Source organism: Chrysochloris asiatica, unplaced genomic scaffold, assembly GCF_000296735.1.
Source record: "Chrysochloris asiatica unplaced genomic scaffold, ChrAsi1.0 scaffold00049, whole genome shotgun sequence".
Classification (NCBI taxonomy): domain Eukaryota; kingdom Metazoa; phylum Chordata; class Mammalia; order Afrosoricida; family Chrysochloridae; genus Chrysochloris; species Chrysochloris asiatica.
Genome location: NW_006408567.1, coordinates 16,201,533 through 16,218,973, shown reverse-complemented (window position 1 = coordinate 16,218,973; position 17,441 = coordinate 16,201,533). Strand labels below are relative to the sequence as shown.

Genomic DNA, 17,441 nt, shown 5'->3' with positions numbered 1-17,441 from the left:
GGGAAGGGCGAGGAGAGTAAAGGAATGGTGGCTCCGTCCACATCCACGTCCGCCCCCGTTCTCCCCTTCTTTCTGTACGGAGGCCTCGCTAGGACTTCAGCGCCAGCCGCCCAGTCAGCGTCTAAGGCGCGTCACCCCGGAGGCTTTTACAAATCTAGAATTCAGAACGCAACCGCCAGGGCAGCGGGTCAGAGGCCTCGCCAGTCATGAACTTTTCGAGGGTGTGGTGGGGTAGTCAGGGGTCCTGCCTGCTGCTGGAGGAAAGTCCAGGTTTAGTTTCTAATAAACCTCCTCCTGGGATCCTAGTTAATAGTCGCCGCCGCCATTGAGACCCCCCATGCGCCGCACTTTAGTTTTTCTCTACCTTTTCCCCCAGAATCCTCCTAGTCCCTCCGTGGCCCTTGAGAAACCCGCCTCTTGTGCCTTTTCCCCAAACCAAAAGTCACACAGCGGTTCCCAGAGGAGGCGAGAAGGAAATGCTAAGTGGGTACGGCCCGACGGGCAAGGGAATAGAGGAGGCTCGAACCAGGGGCTGCCAGGTGGCCAACCTGTATTGTACACGTTCAGACAACGAACCGAGGGCCCGGCACCTCCCAGAACCAAATGCATAGACCTTGGAAGGATGGAATGAGATGTGGTCATGGCCGGGGCCTAGGTGGACCAGGAGCGCGCAGCGCCTGGCAAAACCCCGCATGCACCGCAGAGTGAGGCTTCCTTACCACCCCAAGGAACGGTTGGGGCCTAGTCCTGGGTTTTGGCTGGGCATGGGAGGGTGGGGTGCAGTGGAGTTGTTTCAATCGACTGAGCACACCACTGGAACCGCCAAAGGTTCCCTTCACCACATCCCTTCGCCACATCCCCTCACCACATCCTTAACTTTCTGTTCTAGCTACATAGGCTTTTTCTCCAGGAGCAGTGAGCATGGACCAGCAGTCTTCAAGCTAGAAAGAACTGAAATAAGGATGGAGTTGTAAAACAAAACAAAAACTACATTCTTGATATAAATTAAGTCAGTTAAAAAATAAAAATAAAAATCTGCATTGCTTCCGGCTGCAGTAGAGAAAGGCCTAGGGTCTGTGACCCATGTGGATTTAGGTGCCTTTTTTCATCACTAAACCCTTTAAACAAAGCGTTTAGATTTAGCCAGCCCCCCTCCCCCTACCAGTACTGACATGTTTACTGACGGTGTTAAGGTATTCTCCTGCAGCTGAATCTAAACCCAGAGGGAAACTTCAGCCACTGGAATAATTGTGGCCTTCAAACACTGCTTCTTATTTGAAGTGCGTGAATGAAGTTTTCTATTCTAAGTAAACTGCCACGATAAATATCCTCCTCTTTCACACCAGGCAATCTTGGATCTTCCAGGTCTGGGAAAGGGGAAAGGCTCTGCTCTCCCTTTCGCTAGCTAGTCAACTGCAGTTTCCAATTCCATTCCTAAATTGGAATCTTAGACCAGTCACTCCAGTCAGCTGTCAGTGTGCAAGACACCGGAAGGGACGCCACTCACTGCGGCACAACCTGGCCCAAGAATCCAGGCTTCTGGGGAGGCCCTAACCCTTGAGATGGGCTGAGGGGCTCCCATTACTCTGAGTTCGCTCACCAGTGTTGCCTCTGCAGCTTCCAAAATGCCCCTTCTTTGCACGGAGGGGCAAAGACTGGGAGAATGGGAGACAGACATTACAGTTCCCCCGCACTTCCGGGAATTCTGCGACTATACTGCCTTCCCAAACACCAGCTAAGACCCACCAGAGTTTTTCATCTCAAATTCGCCTTTCAAAGCTAGTCTTACTCTCCACCTTCCTCTTTCTTATCCTTCCTAAATTTATGTTGAAGGGGGAGAACATGGAGGCATCAGGACCACGGAGTGACAGTTTTCCCTGCCTGCCACTCAGCTGTGTTGGAGCGCTCAAAGGAACTGCTGGTGAAAGACCATGTTAGATTTCCAAATGTACTAAATAGTTGCAATGATGAGTCCTCATAATGGACCCCAGAATCCTTGTGCTGTGACAAAGTTGCTAGCTGCTCCATTTTACAGATGAGGAGCCTGAGGTGGTCCAGTGAGTGGTGCAGTGAAACAGAAAGGGCATCCTGAATCAGACTGTAAAAATAGCAAGTGCTTCTGAACAAGTGTCCACCTAGGCTCCAGTCACCTCTGCCTGCCCTGGCTAGAGGACCTGGTCCCGAGCAGCTTCCTAGCTCTCTCTTCCCAACCTCTGCTGTCCAGGATAAAAAGAACTGAGGCCTGAGGTTCAAGGCCTATGCTCTTGCAGCGGGAGAAGAATCATAGCAGTTCAGCTAAGCTATGCCCTTGCCCTTGCTGGGAGACCTTGGGCAATTTTCGTTTCCTCTGGACCTCAATTTCCTCTGATGTGAAGGGTTATTCTGGCGTTTCCTGTGGTTCTTTTGGACTGCTATTTTGTTTTCTGACTCTCAAAAGTTCTAATATAGCTTCCAGGTCCATCTTTGTGCATTTGTTTGGGGGCTGCCGACCGTGATTGAGACCAAACTTGGCACCTCCACTTGGCTCACTGACTCCATTCACAGTGGAAAGTCTAAGAAGGTCCGGGAGCTCCCGCTGCTGCCCAGAACCACCCTTGTTGGAAAACTTCTCTAACACGGGCTCAGACCCCATCCTGGACAAGTAGCCACATCCCCCAGGGCAGACCTCACTCTCCAGAGAACAAGTTAAATCAACTACAGAGCTGATTCTGTGCCTCAGCCCTACACAGCTACCGGAATGGTGAACAAATTGAAGTCTTTCTCATACACACCTTCCCTCTCCATCCCAGGCTCTTGTTTCACAAGCCTTCCCTCCATTTTTTTTTTTTTAATGCTGTGGAGTTGGTTCTGACCCATAGCGACCCTCTAGAGGGTTTCCAAGGAGCAAATGGTGAGCTTGTACCAGTAACCTTGCAATTCAAACTGACTTTGCAGTCTAGCGCGCAATAGCCCACAGCGCCATTAGACCAACTTAAAATAAATGGTGCTGCTGCCCAAAGCTGCAGACCCCAGGCCTCTGAACACTCCCACCCCTGGAAGTCTGTGTTCTGGTCCAGCTGCAGAAGAGTGGGGTACTAGGCCCCTGCCCCATCTTCTCATTTGAGATGTCACAGGTTCAGGGACATTTCCAAACCTGTAGTGTTAAACGCACAACTGGGCAGTGTTACTTCTGTTGTGTATAGAGTCACTATGAGTTGGAACCGACGCCATGGCACCTAACAAGAGCCAAACAATCCCTCCTCCCCCCAGTGCCAACCTTGAAGGTCACTCCTAGGAGACCACAAACCGGCATCCTGGCATGGCGCCCCAGTGGCCCTCTCCATCCCACTGCACCCAAGCCAAGCAGCATGGCCCCAAACACCCCTAGGTCCTGACCCCCTACCACATGCTCCTGCAACCATCTCCAAACCTACCAATTCTGCACCCAAATGCCGGGATACTCAGCTTCCCAGACGAAAACCACACACGCGAACTAGTTTAAATGTCGTGGACATAACACTTCCCAATTTTCAGCAGGTTGTCCTGGAAACCCTCAAATAACGAATGGCTTATGATCAGCCTTCTTTCTGCAAGCCTCTCTAACAAATTTCTGGCTTATCTGAATTCATCGGCAACAAAGAACTTATTCTTATCATTCATTGTCCCTTCGAACTTTAAAAATTTCCTTTGACAGAAGGAGAAGAGAACTCTAATACCCTATACAGGTTCCAGACAATCTTTGTAACATGCCCATTGCCATTCCTCCTTTCCGGGTGGGAATGAGCTTCGGTCCTTAAAAAACCTCAATTCTATTTTAACGTTCACGGAAACTGCAGCCGGAGAGGTGCACAAAATAGTGGTTTCAGGCGCTGGGACCTACGGCTCCCAGGGCGGAGCGGAGCGGATGGCCGCCGCAGCGAACGAAGGAGATCGTTCGGGAAATGTTCGATGGAGTTAAGGGGCTGGGGCAGAGAGCATCTCGGCACATCACGGTAGGAACGTGCGCCCTACTCCACTGAGTAGCTCCCGGGCTCCTGTGCCTGAGAGGAGAGCTCCCCGAGGCCTTGCGGCGGGCTGAGAAGCTCCAGCAAGGCCAGGCCGGAATTCCAGGCCCCTTGGCTCGGGGTACTCGGCTCCTCTGAGAAGCCGCCCTCACAAGCAGATCCTCCCCGGGCCACCCGGGAGTGCAGCTCCAGCCTGAGAAACACTTCGTAAATAACAGGATAGGGTACCTGAACCCGAAAGGACCGGCTTACAGACTTCGTTGGGGTCGCGCGCCTGGCCTTTCACGGCGGCGCCTTGCGGCAGACGAACACCTGCCGCCAACATTGCAAGGTCTGTAGGTACCGGGCAGCCTTAGTTGTCTCCCGGCTTCATGGCTCCAGAGGCCGCAAGCCTGCTGGGCCCAAATGTCCTGTTTGAGAGCCCATCAGGCTCCTAAGCGTGCTTCCCAGCGCCCGTGCTCCTCAGGCCAGGCCGCAGCGACCAAGAACAAGGGACAGAGACTCCGGAAGGCGGTCGGCCCAGAACCACCAGGCATCAGATGCTACCGATCAGGCCTTTCCAGACTTGCTAAAAAGGCCACCGTTATGGCACCCCTGGAAGGCGTGGGTGGTGGTGGAGGTGGAGTGCTCTATCAGCCCACCACCAATTCCCTCAGACATGAGAGTCTGTTGAATTCCGGGGTCTCAACAACCCTTATCCACCTTGACACCTATTCCTGCTACTTACTTTCAACCCTAAAAGAACAACCAAGCTCAGGCCCACATACCACTTTCATAACAGCTTCTCTTTCTCTCCTACCAAGTGGGCTCTGTGACTAGATTCCTCCTGTTCTCGTCCATGTCCAAAGGGAGGTGGGCAGAGACGAGGAGGCCTAAGTCTGAGATCCTGAGCCTTACAAGTGTTTGTTTCAATGGCCTGGGTCTCAGGGCCTGAGTCTCCCCATGCTTTCAGCATGGAGCCTGTCACCTCTGGCCAAGGTGTGCTCATTCCACCTCCATGGAAAGAACAAGGGGGAAATAAACGTGGGAGTTAAAATGATGAAATAAAATAACAACGAAGAAAGAAAATAAATGGAGGAGGGTAAACGGAGAAAAAAGGAAGAAAGAAAGGTAGGAAAAGGGTAAGTAAAGAAAATAAAACTGGAATGGACTAGCATGCTAGCTTGGGAATTGAGCGTTACTGGAACAACTTCTGGTTCACCCCACTTAGTCCTAGGTCTGGAGATGGTCTGGTCACCTGGGCGCCTCAGCCCTGACTCTTTTCTCCGAACCGTCCCGCGATGCCTCTGCCAAGAGGCCGCGGTGGCCGGGCTGGGCTGGCTCCGGCTTATCGCTTGGGCCGCGGCCGCCCAGCTCCCCCAAAGCTCCTGGCCGCCCCACTAGCGGCCTCACCTTCAGGGAAGACAGCACGCATCTTCAGGTAGCTCGTGGTGAGCCGTATGATGGACGCCTTGTCCAGTTGCGAGGTGATGGCCGATGGCAGCGGGAGCAGTTTGGCCAGCTCGTAAAACTCGCCATTTTCCTTCTCCCTCCTGGTCTTGGCCGCATTCTTGGACTTCTCCTTCATCGCGCCTCGGCTCTGGGCATATTAGACCCGGCCGTGCTGGAGGCCCGCGGAGCCCCACGCGGGCTGTGGCGGTGGGGACGGCGGGGACCGCTAGGGGCCTCCGGGGCCAGGTGAGTCCGGTGTCAGGCGCCGGCAGGTGCGCTGGGCTGGCCAGGGGCGCTGGGAGGCCGTTCGCCAAACAAGGAGCGCCCACACCGCGGCCCTGAGCGCAGCCTTCTCGGGATTGGCCCTGTCCTTTTGCTCGCGCCGCTCTCACGCCCTCCTTTTCGTTCAGTTTTCTTCGGGGGCTGGTGGTGGCCGGCCGGCGAGGAAGCGGAGGTATTGCTTAGTCCTTCACTGGGTGTTTGTACCCGCGGCCGCGAGGCCCCTCCCGGCCGGAGGGCGGCAAGGGCGGCGGCGGCCGCGGAGCCATGGAGCGGGAGGGGCGCTGGGGAGTCGAAGCTGCCGCGAGGCCGGGCCAGGCGCGCTCTCCTGCCCTCCTTGGCCGCTCCCTGCGCCTGCGAAGCGGCGCGGGAGCCCGGATTCGTCCCGAGGCTTAGCCGCTCCGCCGTCCACGTGCGTCCGGGCCGCGTTTGTTTATGGCGGAGCCGTGGGCGGGCGGAGCCCTCCGCCGCTTGGCCTTGGCGGGGGGGTAGGTGGTGGTGAGGGGTTAGGGGGAGGGACCTCGGCGGGGGCGGAGGCGGTGGCGGCAGCGAGTCTCGGCTCGGGACCCCGCAGCGACCCGGGCGTCACTTGCGCGCCTCCGTGGTGCGGCCTCCAGGGACTATCCCCGGAGAGATCAGCGCGCTCCCGGGCTCGGAAAAGTCGCGGTGAGTGCACGCGGAGAGCTGCGAGGACCCTCTCCTGGCCGCCGACCGCGTAGCCTAGACCCTGGGACTAGCGGCAGGGAGGGGCAAGGGAGGTAGGAGGGGTGCCAAGTGCGCCCCTGTGGCTCCCGGGCGGGTCTCAGCGGGCACAGTGGCATGGAGGCGGCGGGACCCTCGGACTGAGTGCCCTGGCCTGAGGACCTAGTCCTTTGAGCGCTGCACGGATCCTGTGCACGGCCCGCTTCTCACCTTCTCCCGCTTTCTGGTCGGAAAGCAAAAGGAGAGATGTCCCAAAGGAAACTCACCCAATCTTTCTACCCCCTGGAAAATGGCGAGATAACCTAGGATGTGACCCTTTCGTCCTTTGTCGCCTCGAAACGTGAGGGCAAAAGGAGATTGGATCGTTCCCCGGAGGGGCCAGAGGCCGCGCGCGGCTCGCCTAGCCTGGGGGAAAAAGGGGTTGGGGACCAGCAAAAAGGCCTCGTTCAGGGTGGCCACGGGGACCTGGCGCAGCAGCCCCCGCCCCCTCTGACCGTTGAGCGCGGCCGCATAGCCCTACTTTGCTCAGTCGGAACTTCGGAGAATTACTGCTGGCGGGGCGTTTCAGGAAGAGTGTCGCTCAGCGAAAGCCACTGGCGGCCAAGTGAATGGGGGCAAAAGACAGTGGAGAAGACAGGAGCGGTTGGAGACCGGACCTCAGGGAGTCCTGGCTCTCAGGACCACACTGGACTAGAGTTCTCTTGGACACCTGTGCGCCTGCACTGGGAGCTGTACCACCTTAGTCTGGGACCAGCCCAAGGGGACGGCGGAGATTACACAAATTTCCACCACTGCAAGCACCCGAATCACCCAGCCAAGTGCAGAATGGTTTGCGCGGCGGACGCTAGCTTCCTGGGGCGCCAGGTCAGAAGTGTAGGCGCAGCGAGTATGAAGGCAGTTCCTTAGGGCAACTGGGTCCTGAGATTTCTCTCAGTTGTGTGCCCAGGTCTGGGGGCCCTGACGTGGAGGTCAACACCCGGAGGGGACCGAGGTTGCAGATTCCGGTGCGGTGACTTGGTTTCTTGGTACCATCACTCTTTCCCGTGATCCCACGCACGCACCACACAACAGCCGGGTTACAGCGTCCCTTCCCCCACTCTAGGAGAGCCAAGCCCTAGACCCTAGTGCAGGGCGCCTGTAGCAGGCACTTCCGACCATTTCCAGAGGTCTCTGAAAGTCGGAAGTTCGAAGGCGTTCAAGGCAGCTTAGGCTCGTCTTGGGGCGGTGCAGTGTGGAGAGACTTGGGCTTGGCTCAGGTCCACGCCGCTCTCCCAGCTGAACCCCTCAGCCTCTCGCTCGGCTCCCTGAACTTGTGCACAGAAATGAGCTGCGGGGGTCTGTGGCCCTCCGGGCGTGTGCACTGCATGCCAAGCGTACCAAGAAGTCCTGCCTAGGAGTTTGGATCTAGGCACGTTTTACTGTTTTCTTCAGTACGCGCCGAAGGTCCGGCAGCGCGTTAATGGCGCAAATACGTGGAGCCAAACCCTGGCTCGCTGGGCCGGCTTCCCGCCGCAGTGCACCAATTGTTCACAACTCGGGACCTCTGGGAGAAGGGACTTCAAGAGAGAAGGGACCGCAGGCCAGGTCCCTCTGCAGCTTCCACCAGCTTCCCTAAAGCGCGTTCGGCACCTCCCGGGTTTCAGCAGGATTGAATACTTTTCTCACTCCCACGATTTCCGACCCTCAATTATGGACCCCGGAGAATTCCTCCCAGGCTTGAAAGGGATTATCCAGATCGCAGAAACATGGTTAAGTGGAAGTAGGAGAAACCTGACAAATAACAAGAACAGAAACTCCCCTGAAACTAAATTGCCTTAATTTTACGGGAAAGCGCCCTTGAAATCTGGTTGCTGGGTCTTCGCAGTGGTAGCCGCTCTTTGCGCATCCATAAGACAAGTTTAAATCGCGTAGTTTGGAGCGAAAGCATAATGGAGTTCTTGAAAATCAAATGTGCGCTGTGTGGCGAGTCCAGGCTCAGAGCCCTCCCCAACAGACGCTCTGTATACTCTCAACATACACGCACACGCACGCGCGTTGTTTGGGGCCTGTGGTCCCGCACAGCAACCCTCAAAGCACCGAAAATACTTGTACTCCCGCGTTCAGGTTTCCTGGGCGGGAAGGAAAGCGATATTCACATAGAGGAGTGCCTCTGGTAAAAACCACCCCAGTGCTCTTCCCACCCTAGAGAAAGTCTGGGGCCCTTTAGAACGAACACCCACAATCGTGGCCCTTATCTTAGTAAAAGATCTTTGTAATTTGAAAAAGCACCAAATAATTGCTAACTGGTTGATCAAGAGTATTTGCGGAGACCTCGGGTGGGGACACCTGCTGCGAGTCTCTGGCTTCCTGCACTGGGAACAATTCCTGAGTGCCTTGTCCAGAACTCCAGGCTTTCAGGCCCCAGAGTAGAGGTATGGATGAAGCGGCCGCGGACTTCTACTGGGCACAGGGCATCACCCAGAAGTGAAGATTACCAGAAGGAACCTGCGGAACAGGAGGAGCACAAGTGTGAAGAAGAGCCGGTCACTTCCAGCCTGGGAGCTGGGGCACATTAACTGCTTGCGCCAGGCTCCTACTCTTGACTCTCCTGGGCAGTGGGGTACATCCCCATGTACCACACCTCTTAGGAATTTTCCATTAGGAAACTAATCTGGAAGAAATTGAGGCCCCAAGAAGAAAGGGGCGGGCCCGGACCCACTCCTAATTGGATTTTCTGTTTCAGATGCTCCGCACTTGTTTTGTCCAGGGTTCGCGCCAGCTGTCTACCTAAGGCTAGGCCCTAGAGGAAACCTCCTTTCGTAGGAGATCAAGTGGGGGAATGCACAGATGTTTAGTTTAAGATGGGCTCCCGGAGAGGCTGGTGCTGTGGCAGTCGGGGATAATTTAGAAAATTGTCGCTCACGAAGGAGCGAGAAACTCCTCCCATTCCTACCACTGGATTTGGGAAAGGGAATTTTGAACCTCTGAGGTTATGTTTAAGGAGAACTTGCATCTATTAGAGCAAGAAGATCCAGCAGAAAACCCAGGATTAGCGGGGTTCAAGCCTATTTGCTTTAAGCAATTTAAGCCTGGTCAACACCCCACCTGCGTCCAGCATTACATACATGGCTGCATCATGGCTGGGAGGAATTTTTGGCCGGAATTATCAAAAAGAGTGCCTCAATTTCTCGTTCATATATTTTTGTATAGTAAAAACCTGCGAAAACCGGGACATGTGGAAGGCAGAAACCCGCCAGAAAAGGAAAACGAATACATTTTCTAGTAATATACATAGAGAACCATAGAAAAGTGCAGCGTGTCTAAGGCGAAAAACGCAAGAGACCCGGAAAAACAAAGATCAGCAGTGTTCTGCGAACCACATGATCGGCAGTTGGAGCTCACCAGCCACTCTCCGGGAGTAAGACTAGGCTTTCTGCTCCCGTAAAAAATTTATAGTCTCGGAAACCCCATACAGGTAGCTAAGAGTCGGAACCGACTTAATGCACGCCATCACCATCGAGTTCCAGCTCTCACAGGTTTCTTTGTGTAAACCCTGTGAAAACATCACCTTTTCCTAGGATTATTGCAACTCTCAGAAAGGAATGGATGACAATTACAGTATTACCATTCTGTAATTTCGTTATAATTCTTGGAGAAGTCAAGACAGGACACTGTTCTCAGTAGTGTTGTTGTTGTTAAGTGCCGTCGAGTTGGTTCCGACCCATAGCAACCCAGTATAGCGTTTCCGAAGAGCGGCTGGTGAGCTTGAACCGCCAACCTGGAGGTTCAAACTGGCGTTGCGGTCCGGTCTAGCGCATTTAACTCACAGCGCCACACCAGGACTCCCAAGTAGTAGAGGGGAAGAAATTTATTTATCTTCTTTTGTTTCAAATAAATTATTTCACTGAAAGCTATTCCTTTGGAGAAAGTGGTTTGCTTTAGGGTTTTGTCGGCGTCTCTCTGTCCAATTGCGTCGGTTACGTCACTATCACCCCGCAGATCCGCCTTGGTGCCCAGTGCTAGGGAAAACAAACCCCGGACTCCCTGCGGTGCTAGATCCGGAGATCTTTCGCACTTGAGTGGAGGGGCAGTCTGATTCCCAAAGAAGAAAAGGAGGAACTCTAGAGTGTGGGATTGTTCCCACCTTCTGAGGTGTCTGTCTGGCCTCCTGGAGGCGGGTTGTGCGCGGTGGGATCTCTGGAAGAGTGTGTTCTTTCCCTTTGGACTAAGTTGTTTTGGCAAATCTCGGTTATTGAATGGAAGTTTAAGGTGGGCGTATCACAATCCAAGGGATGGAGTAGCTGCTGCCTACTTCTCCCCCACCCTCAAGGCCAAAATTTTGTTTTAGGGGAACAAAAGCAGTTAGACTCACTGGTAATTAATTATGGTGATCACCAACGTCCCTGAGCTAGGCCCCAGGGGAGCGACTGCAGTCTAGCTTGGTTTTAACAATCGCAGCCACTCGGGGTGAGTTCTTTCTTTTGCATTTTCTTTTCTTGCCTTCCAACTCCGGCCACGTTCTCTTCACTCTCGCTTTGGTGTGCCTCTCCTAACTCACAGACACCCAGTATGCTCTGGAGAGGGATGGGGTTCTGATGCAGGCCGCGCCCGCTCTGGGCAGTGGCACTCGGGGACCCAATCAGGTTCCCGACGGAGCCAGAGGGGAGCCCAGAGTCCCCCGCCGACTTCCTTCCACTCTCCACCATAGGGAAAACCCGTGGCCGCGATATCCTCAAAAGTCCTCTCCTCTAGTCCCAGTTTACGGGAAACATCTTCTTAAAATCCGGGGTTCTTTGAGCACACCTTCTCTCCGTCCCGTTCCGCCCCACCCCCACCTCCACGGGGTCCTGCAGGCCCGGGATCGCGCCTAGGTAGCCCTGGGTGGAGAAGGGGAGTGAAACTGAACAGCTTGGTGCGCATCGAAATTCTTCAGTGCTTCTATCAACTTCGCCTTGAAATCTGAAATCCGATTAATTCGCAACCCCAAAATACCCCTTTTAAAAAAATAAACAAAACCTCCTCGACCAGACAAATATTTTCTGCACATCAGTGAAAATACAAAGAAAATGACTTTGGTTTTTTCCTCGTCTATTCCGATAGCAAGGAGCCCTGGTAACGTGGTGGATTATGAACTGGGCTGCTACCTGTAAGGGCAGCAGTTCGAGTCTATCTGCCAATCCGTGGGAGAAAGATGAGACTTTCTGCTCCTGTAAAGCTTTACAGTCTCGGAAACCCTATACAGCGTCACTATGAGTCGGAACCGACTCCACGGCACACCACCGCCACCATCCCTATAGCAATGTTGTTTTTAAGTGTAGTCAATCGGTTTCGACTCATAGCGACCTAGTACAGGGTTTCTGAGAAATGACTGGAGGGTTTGAACCACCGACCTTGTAGTTAGCATTCCAGTGCTTATCCTACAGCGCCACACTAGGACCCCACATTTAATATGGGACTGACCATGTGCCGGACGTTATTCCATCACTTTAAACACATAAACTAGTTTTATTTAATTAATAAGATGTGGCTTCACAAATTTCGTAGGAAAATGGAATGAAAGATAGTGGATCCCCCCCACCCCCATGAACTTTTTGAAGTTTCCGTGTATACAGGGCCAATTTGCCAAACAAAACAAGCTTTGGGGAACCCTCTCCCTAATTTAAATTAATGTGTAGGACAAGCCAATCTAATTCATTCGAAATTTTTAAATAGAGAAAGTTATGAGAGAAAAGGCCGGCGGGAAGGCGGGTGAGCTGGCTTGACCCCCTGGAACTCGACCTGGGAGTTAAGAAGGGACGAGGCCACCCCAATTGGGATTCCAGCCTCTTCTCACGTATTTTAATTTTCTTTTGAAGTCCGGCGTGAAAGGGGACTTTGCTGAGTGAGAGGTGTATCTTCGGAAACACTCTCTCCTTCCGGGAGGAGAGGACGCTTGGTTAAAGTTTTCTCGGCCCCTGCGGGGCGCAGAGGGAGCACAAAAGCAAGAAGGCGGATCTGAGCTGCGGCTGGGTGCACCGGCGTGGGAACCGAATTCGGGTTGGCACCGCGCGGCGCGGCGCGGTGGCACCTCTCGCTGTCCCTTCCAGCCCTGGGCGCACCCGGCTTCAGGCGTTACAGACCACACTCTGGGCGTTGCAAGGGCGACCTGAGAGTGCCAAGCATCAAGCTTGTCAGTGACCGAGGTCTCCATAATTCCGGGATGGGGCTCAGACTCGTAGCCATGATACTGGGTGAGGACTCAGAAGGAGATTATTTCGTACCTACTAGTACAAGGGCGGCACTGCAAAGGACCGGGACGTCCGCGTGGTGAGAAACGAGACCTGGGAACGTTTGCGGAAGGGGGCGCAATGCGCACGTCGATAGAGGGGACTCAGTGCGTACGGGGATACGAGACTCCGTGCACGCGGAGAAGAGCAGTACACAAGGCGTGCGAAATATGAGCACAGTTGATCAATGTGAATGGAGGGGGTACAGTGCACAGGGCACCTCTGTATGCAACGGGCGGCAGAGGCGGGCTTGTGATGTACACCTGAGTGTCTGGGGCCGCGCAGACATCGATCCGGACCAGAAATGCGAAGCCCCTTCCCATCCCTGATTCTCCCTTGCTCCCGGATATAACGACTTCGGCCCCGCCCGCTCGTGCCCTGCCCTCTTGTGGCCAGTCGTTCCCCAGTTCCTTCTACGCGGGAAGTAGGGTGCCGTGACTCTTGTTGGGCTGCGGGGAAAGAGAGCCGGGCTGTATGCTTGTGGGCGGGATGTCTGTTGGGAAGCCGAAATTGGTGCTTTACAGGTCTTAACCAAAGCGCCCTGAGTCGTCCCCACCTTCTGGGTACGCAAACTGGGCCAGGATCCGGAGTTAAATTCTGGCCTTGGCGACTCAGTTTGGGCGGAGTGGGGGTGAAATGGGGAATCAGCGTGGTTCGGATTGAAAGAAGGTCCCAACTCTCTTCCGCAGTCCCTCGCCCATCTTTTAACTGCCCCAAGACAGAATTCCTTCTCTGGGTGCTAAGTGAAAATAGCTCCGGGTTGGGGATGGGGACGGGGCGCGGGGTGGGTGGGGGCTGGGTGGGGGGGAGAGGCACAGGTGGAGCAGTTTTAGTGTAATACGAAAGGCTGTTAAATAATTACCATTTTTTCTCAATTCACGAATATTTTGACATGAAAAAGCCTCGGTTAGCTGATTAAACTACAAGGTAAATTCAACATGGTTGATGAAACTCCATTCCGCTTCATTTTTTTTAGCGGGCGGAAGGAAAATAATTCTAACATTGAATCCATGCTCTTTCCAGCCTGAGGCTGTAGACAGACAGGATGTATGTAATCTGACTAAATATTCTTTTGCTCCTTTATCTGACGTTTTCGCACAAGATGGTTGAGCCCTCGGCAGCTACCTCTCCTGGGCACACAGATTGCCATACCCAGAGACCCTTCTGGTCACTTTCAGTCTTATGGTCGAGGTGGTCAGGGAATGACTATAGTGAAGTTTTGCAAGTGTTACTCTGTCCCAAAGGCTGACTCCAATTAAATACTTTATTATGGTGTGAGGAGTCCTGGTGTGGTGCTATGAGTCAGAACTCACTCCATGGCACTAACAACAACAGCAATTATGGTGGGAAAGGAGGAGTCCTGGTGGCACAATGGGTTAAGCGTTTGGACTGCTAACTGTGAGGTTGGAGGTTCAAACCCATCAGCTGCCCTTTGGGAGAAAGATGAGGCAGTCTGTTTCCTTTGGAATCCCTACTGAGTAGTTACACTCTATCCTATGGGGAGTTGGAATTGACTTGATGGCAAAGGAGTTGTTTTTTAATGATGTGAAGACGTTTTGGTGGCACTGTAGTTAAACTGCTGCTAAACATGGGACTGTGGTTGGTGGGTTCCATCCATTCCCTGGGAGAAAAAACTTGAGATGTGCTTCCTAGAGTTGAGCCTAGGAAACCCTAAGGGGCAATTCTATTCTGTCTTGTAGGGTCACTATGTAGGGGAATGGACGGAAATGGGAATGGAATGGTATGAGGGAGAGCTCCTACCGTTCACCAGGCCCTGGGCTGGGTGTGAGGGACAGGGGAGATAGATGGGTACCTGGAAGTATTTTCTGAGAAACCTAACTTTTGAATAATTCCAAGAAGGCATGTGTCATTTTCTTTTAGAGTTCTCAACACTATGTTTGGACCAGCACTGAAAGCCTCAAACACTTTTTAAACAATGAAAATAAATGGAGTGGTAAGCTCTTGTGAAATTTTGCTTTAATTCCTGGATAGTTGGGGGCAGGAGGAGGAAAAAAAAACCCAGCACCATTATTACCCATGAAAAATGTTTTTAATGTTTACTGAAGTCTACTTAAGGTAACTGACCAGAAAATACTTTCCTGTTTGAGCAACAAAGCATGTTCCCCATTGAATGTCAGTTGCCTTATTCATATTTCTGTTTAGCTTGACACCTATACCATCATTGTTTTGGAGAAGCTGTCAACTATGACAGATAAAGAGATGTGAACAACAGGAAAGGTACACTTTTGTGCAAAATGTGCTGGAACATTCTATGACTGGTCCCTGTTCTTTAAGAGTATGTTGTTTGGACTCTACTCAATCCATCTAGCAGTTGGAATTTCTGAAGGTAGATCCAAGAAATGGAAATCCATCCTGATTATCTTGTATAACCACTGTAATTTCTGAGTGGCCTTGATTGAACCAAGAAGCATGAATTCTTCCTACTCTAGCTTTAGAGAAAGTTTAAAAGCTGGAAACCTTCAGCTGAGGGTTGTTGTTGTTGTGAAGTGCCGTTGAGTAGGTTCCGACCCATAGTGACCCTGTATAGAGTTTCCAAGGAGCAGAAGGTGAGCTTGAACTGCCGACCTTGCAGTTCAAATGGCTTTGTAGTCTGGCACATTAACCCACAGTGCCACACCAGGACTCAGCTGAGGGTAGAAAGGCAATAATTTAAACACAGAGAAAATTCCTCACTGAAATAAAAGAAAAAGGGCCCAGACTGAAGTTGAAATTTTCTATTTGTACAGAAATCCTTTGAACATGATTTGACAATAAATATATTTTTTCTCGTTGTGTTTGTTGATCTGAATTTCTCCATAGCCCTTTGCGTGTATGAATTGTGACACTCATTCTCAGTCAAGATGATGAATGGATTTTTCAGGAATCCATGCTTTAAAGCAGGTTGTAGTGTTCGTCATAGAAACTGTTTCACTTCAGATACTTTATGTGATGGTTGTCAAGGGAACCTAGGGAAGATTTCTCAGGAGCGTCTCTAAAAACATTATTCATAATTAAAAAATGATTCATAGAAATCACTAGAAAAATTATTGCAAGTTATGTTCAAGCATGTTTTTAGGCCATGTGGAATAAATAAAATCATTAAGGTCTGGTTGGGTAATACTGCCTCCAGCCTTCCTTTGGCCATGCTGGGAGGCTCTGATCTAGCTTCAGAGATGTGAGAATGATCTGAGAGACTACACTCATGTGCCAAAGGACACTGAATTTTCTCCACCTGCTTTCTATATTGGTAAGTTAGAATCTCATCCTTTAAAAGGCATCTGAATGATATAGTTCAAGAGGTGGGTAAGGTTGTCTGGTGTTATTGAACACAAAGGCATTTATGGTTTAAAAAAAAAAAAACAAAAAGAATTTACTGTGGAAATCACAGTTCTCGAAGCTTTGGAGTCCAAGTTCAGGCATGGCTTTAAGGGGAAGTGCTTCTCTGTTAGTAGCTTCTTGAGGGCCTTGGCATTTCTTGCCATTCTTTGGTGTCTGTCTTTCCCCCTGTGTATGTTTCTCTGTCTGGTGTTTTTATAACTCAGAAGTGACTAGGTTTAGAATTCACTTTGTTGCTGTTGAGTGCCTGGAGTCAATTCCGACTCATAGTGACCCTGTATAAGGTTTCTGAGGAGCAGCTGGTGTGTTTGAACTGCCAACTTTGCAGTTGGCAGTCCAGTGCTTATCCTACAGCACCACACCAGGACTCTAGGATCCACCTTATTGACATATAACTTCATTAACATAACAAAAGACAACTCCTATTTCCTCCAGTAGATTCCAACTCCTGCCTACTCCATGTGTGTCAGAGAACTGTGATCCATAGAGTTTTTCAGAAAGCAGATCATCACATATCTCATATGAAGCACTTCTGGGTGGGCTCAAACCTCCAACCTTTCAGTTTGTATCCATTTACTTAACCAAGGGGCTCCCCCATTTCTAAACAGGGTCATATCTATAGGTATAGGGGTTAAGATCTCTACACATTTTGGGGTGATACAATTCAAGCCATAACAGTTGTTTTCTGGGTATGACCTGCTTCTTTGTAGAGAAGTAGGGCAGGGCTTGTTGCCAGCTGCCTTCAAGTTGAATTTGATTCAGAATGTTGCCATGTAGCATTGCCCCATTTTGCCACAAAACTTTAGTAAAGGTCATTTCGTAGTTTAGACCAGTAAATGCAGTGTTCAAAGGCCTTGGGTTTACTTTCTAACTTCCCTTGGACATTGGTGGACTCTGTCCGTTGCTAGTATTTATCTGTGATCGTAACAAATACTGGATAACATCACGAGTGGGTATTCTAGAACATTTCATTGTACTTATGCAGAACCTGTACATAGATCAAGAGGCAGTCATTTGAGCAGAACAAGGTATAACATCAGGAAAGGTGTGCATCAAGGTATCCTTTCACCATATTGTATTTATTAATCTGTATGCTGAGCAAATAATCTGAGAAGCTGGATTATATGAAGAACGTGGCATCAAGACTGAAGGAAAACTCAAACAGTGTGTGATATGCAGATGGTACAATATTGCTTGCTGGAAATGAAGAGGACATACAATAGTTACTGATGAAGATTGAAGACTACAGCCATCAGCATGGATCGCACCTCACTGTAAAGAAAACAAAAATCCTCATCACTGGACCAATAAATAGCTTCATGATAAATGCAGGAAAGATTAGGTTGTCCAAGACTTCATTTTGCTTGGCTCCACAATCAAAACTCATGGAAGTAGCAGTCAAGAAATCAAAGGACGTATTGCATTAGGCAAATTTGCTCCATAAGACCTCTTTAAAGTGTTCCAG

At 51.3% G+C, this 17,441-nt stretch overlaps 1 protein-coding gene across 1 annotated transcript in view; it reads right to left on the bottom strand.

The window, feature by feature from the left end:
- The window catches only part of SIM2 (single-minded family bHLH transcription factor 2), a 72,320-nt gene extending 66,712 nt beyond the window's left edge, over positions 1-5,608 (bottom strand). Inside the window, exon 1 of the mRNA XM_006862606.1 lies at positions 5,376-5,608. Within this exon, the coding sequence (XP_006862668.1) occupies positions 5,376-5,550 (175 nt within the window). The 5' untranslated portion in view covers positions 5,551-5,608. The remainder of the gene's footprint in view (positions 1-5,375) is intronic.
- Positions 5,609-17,441: the final 11,833 nt, after the last annotated feature.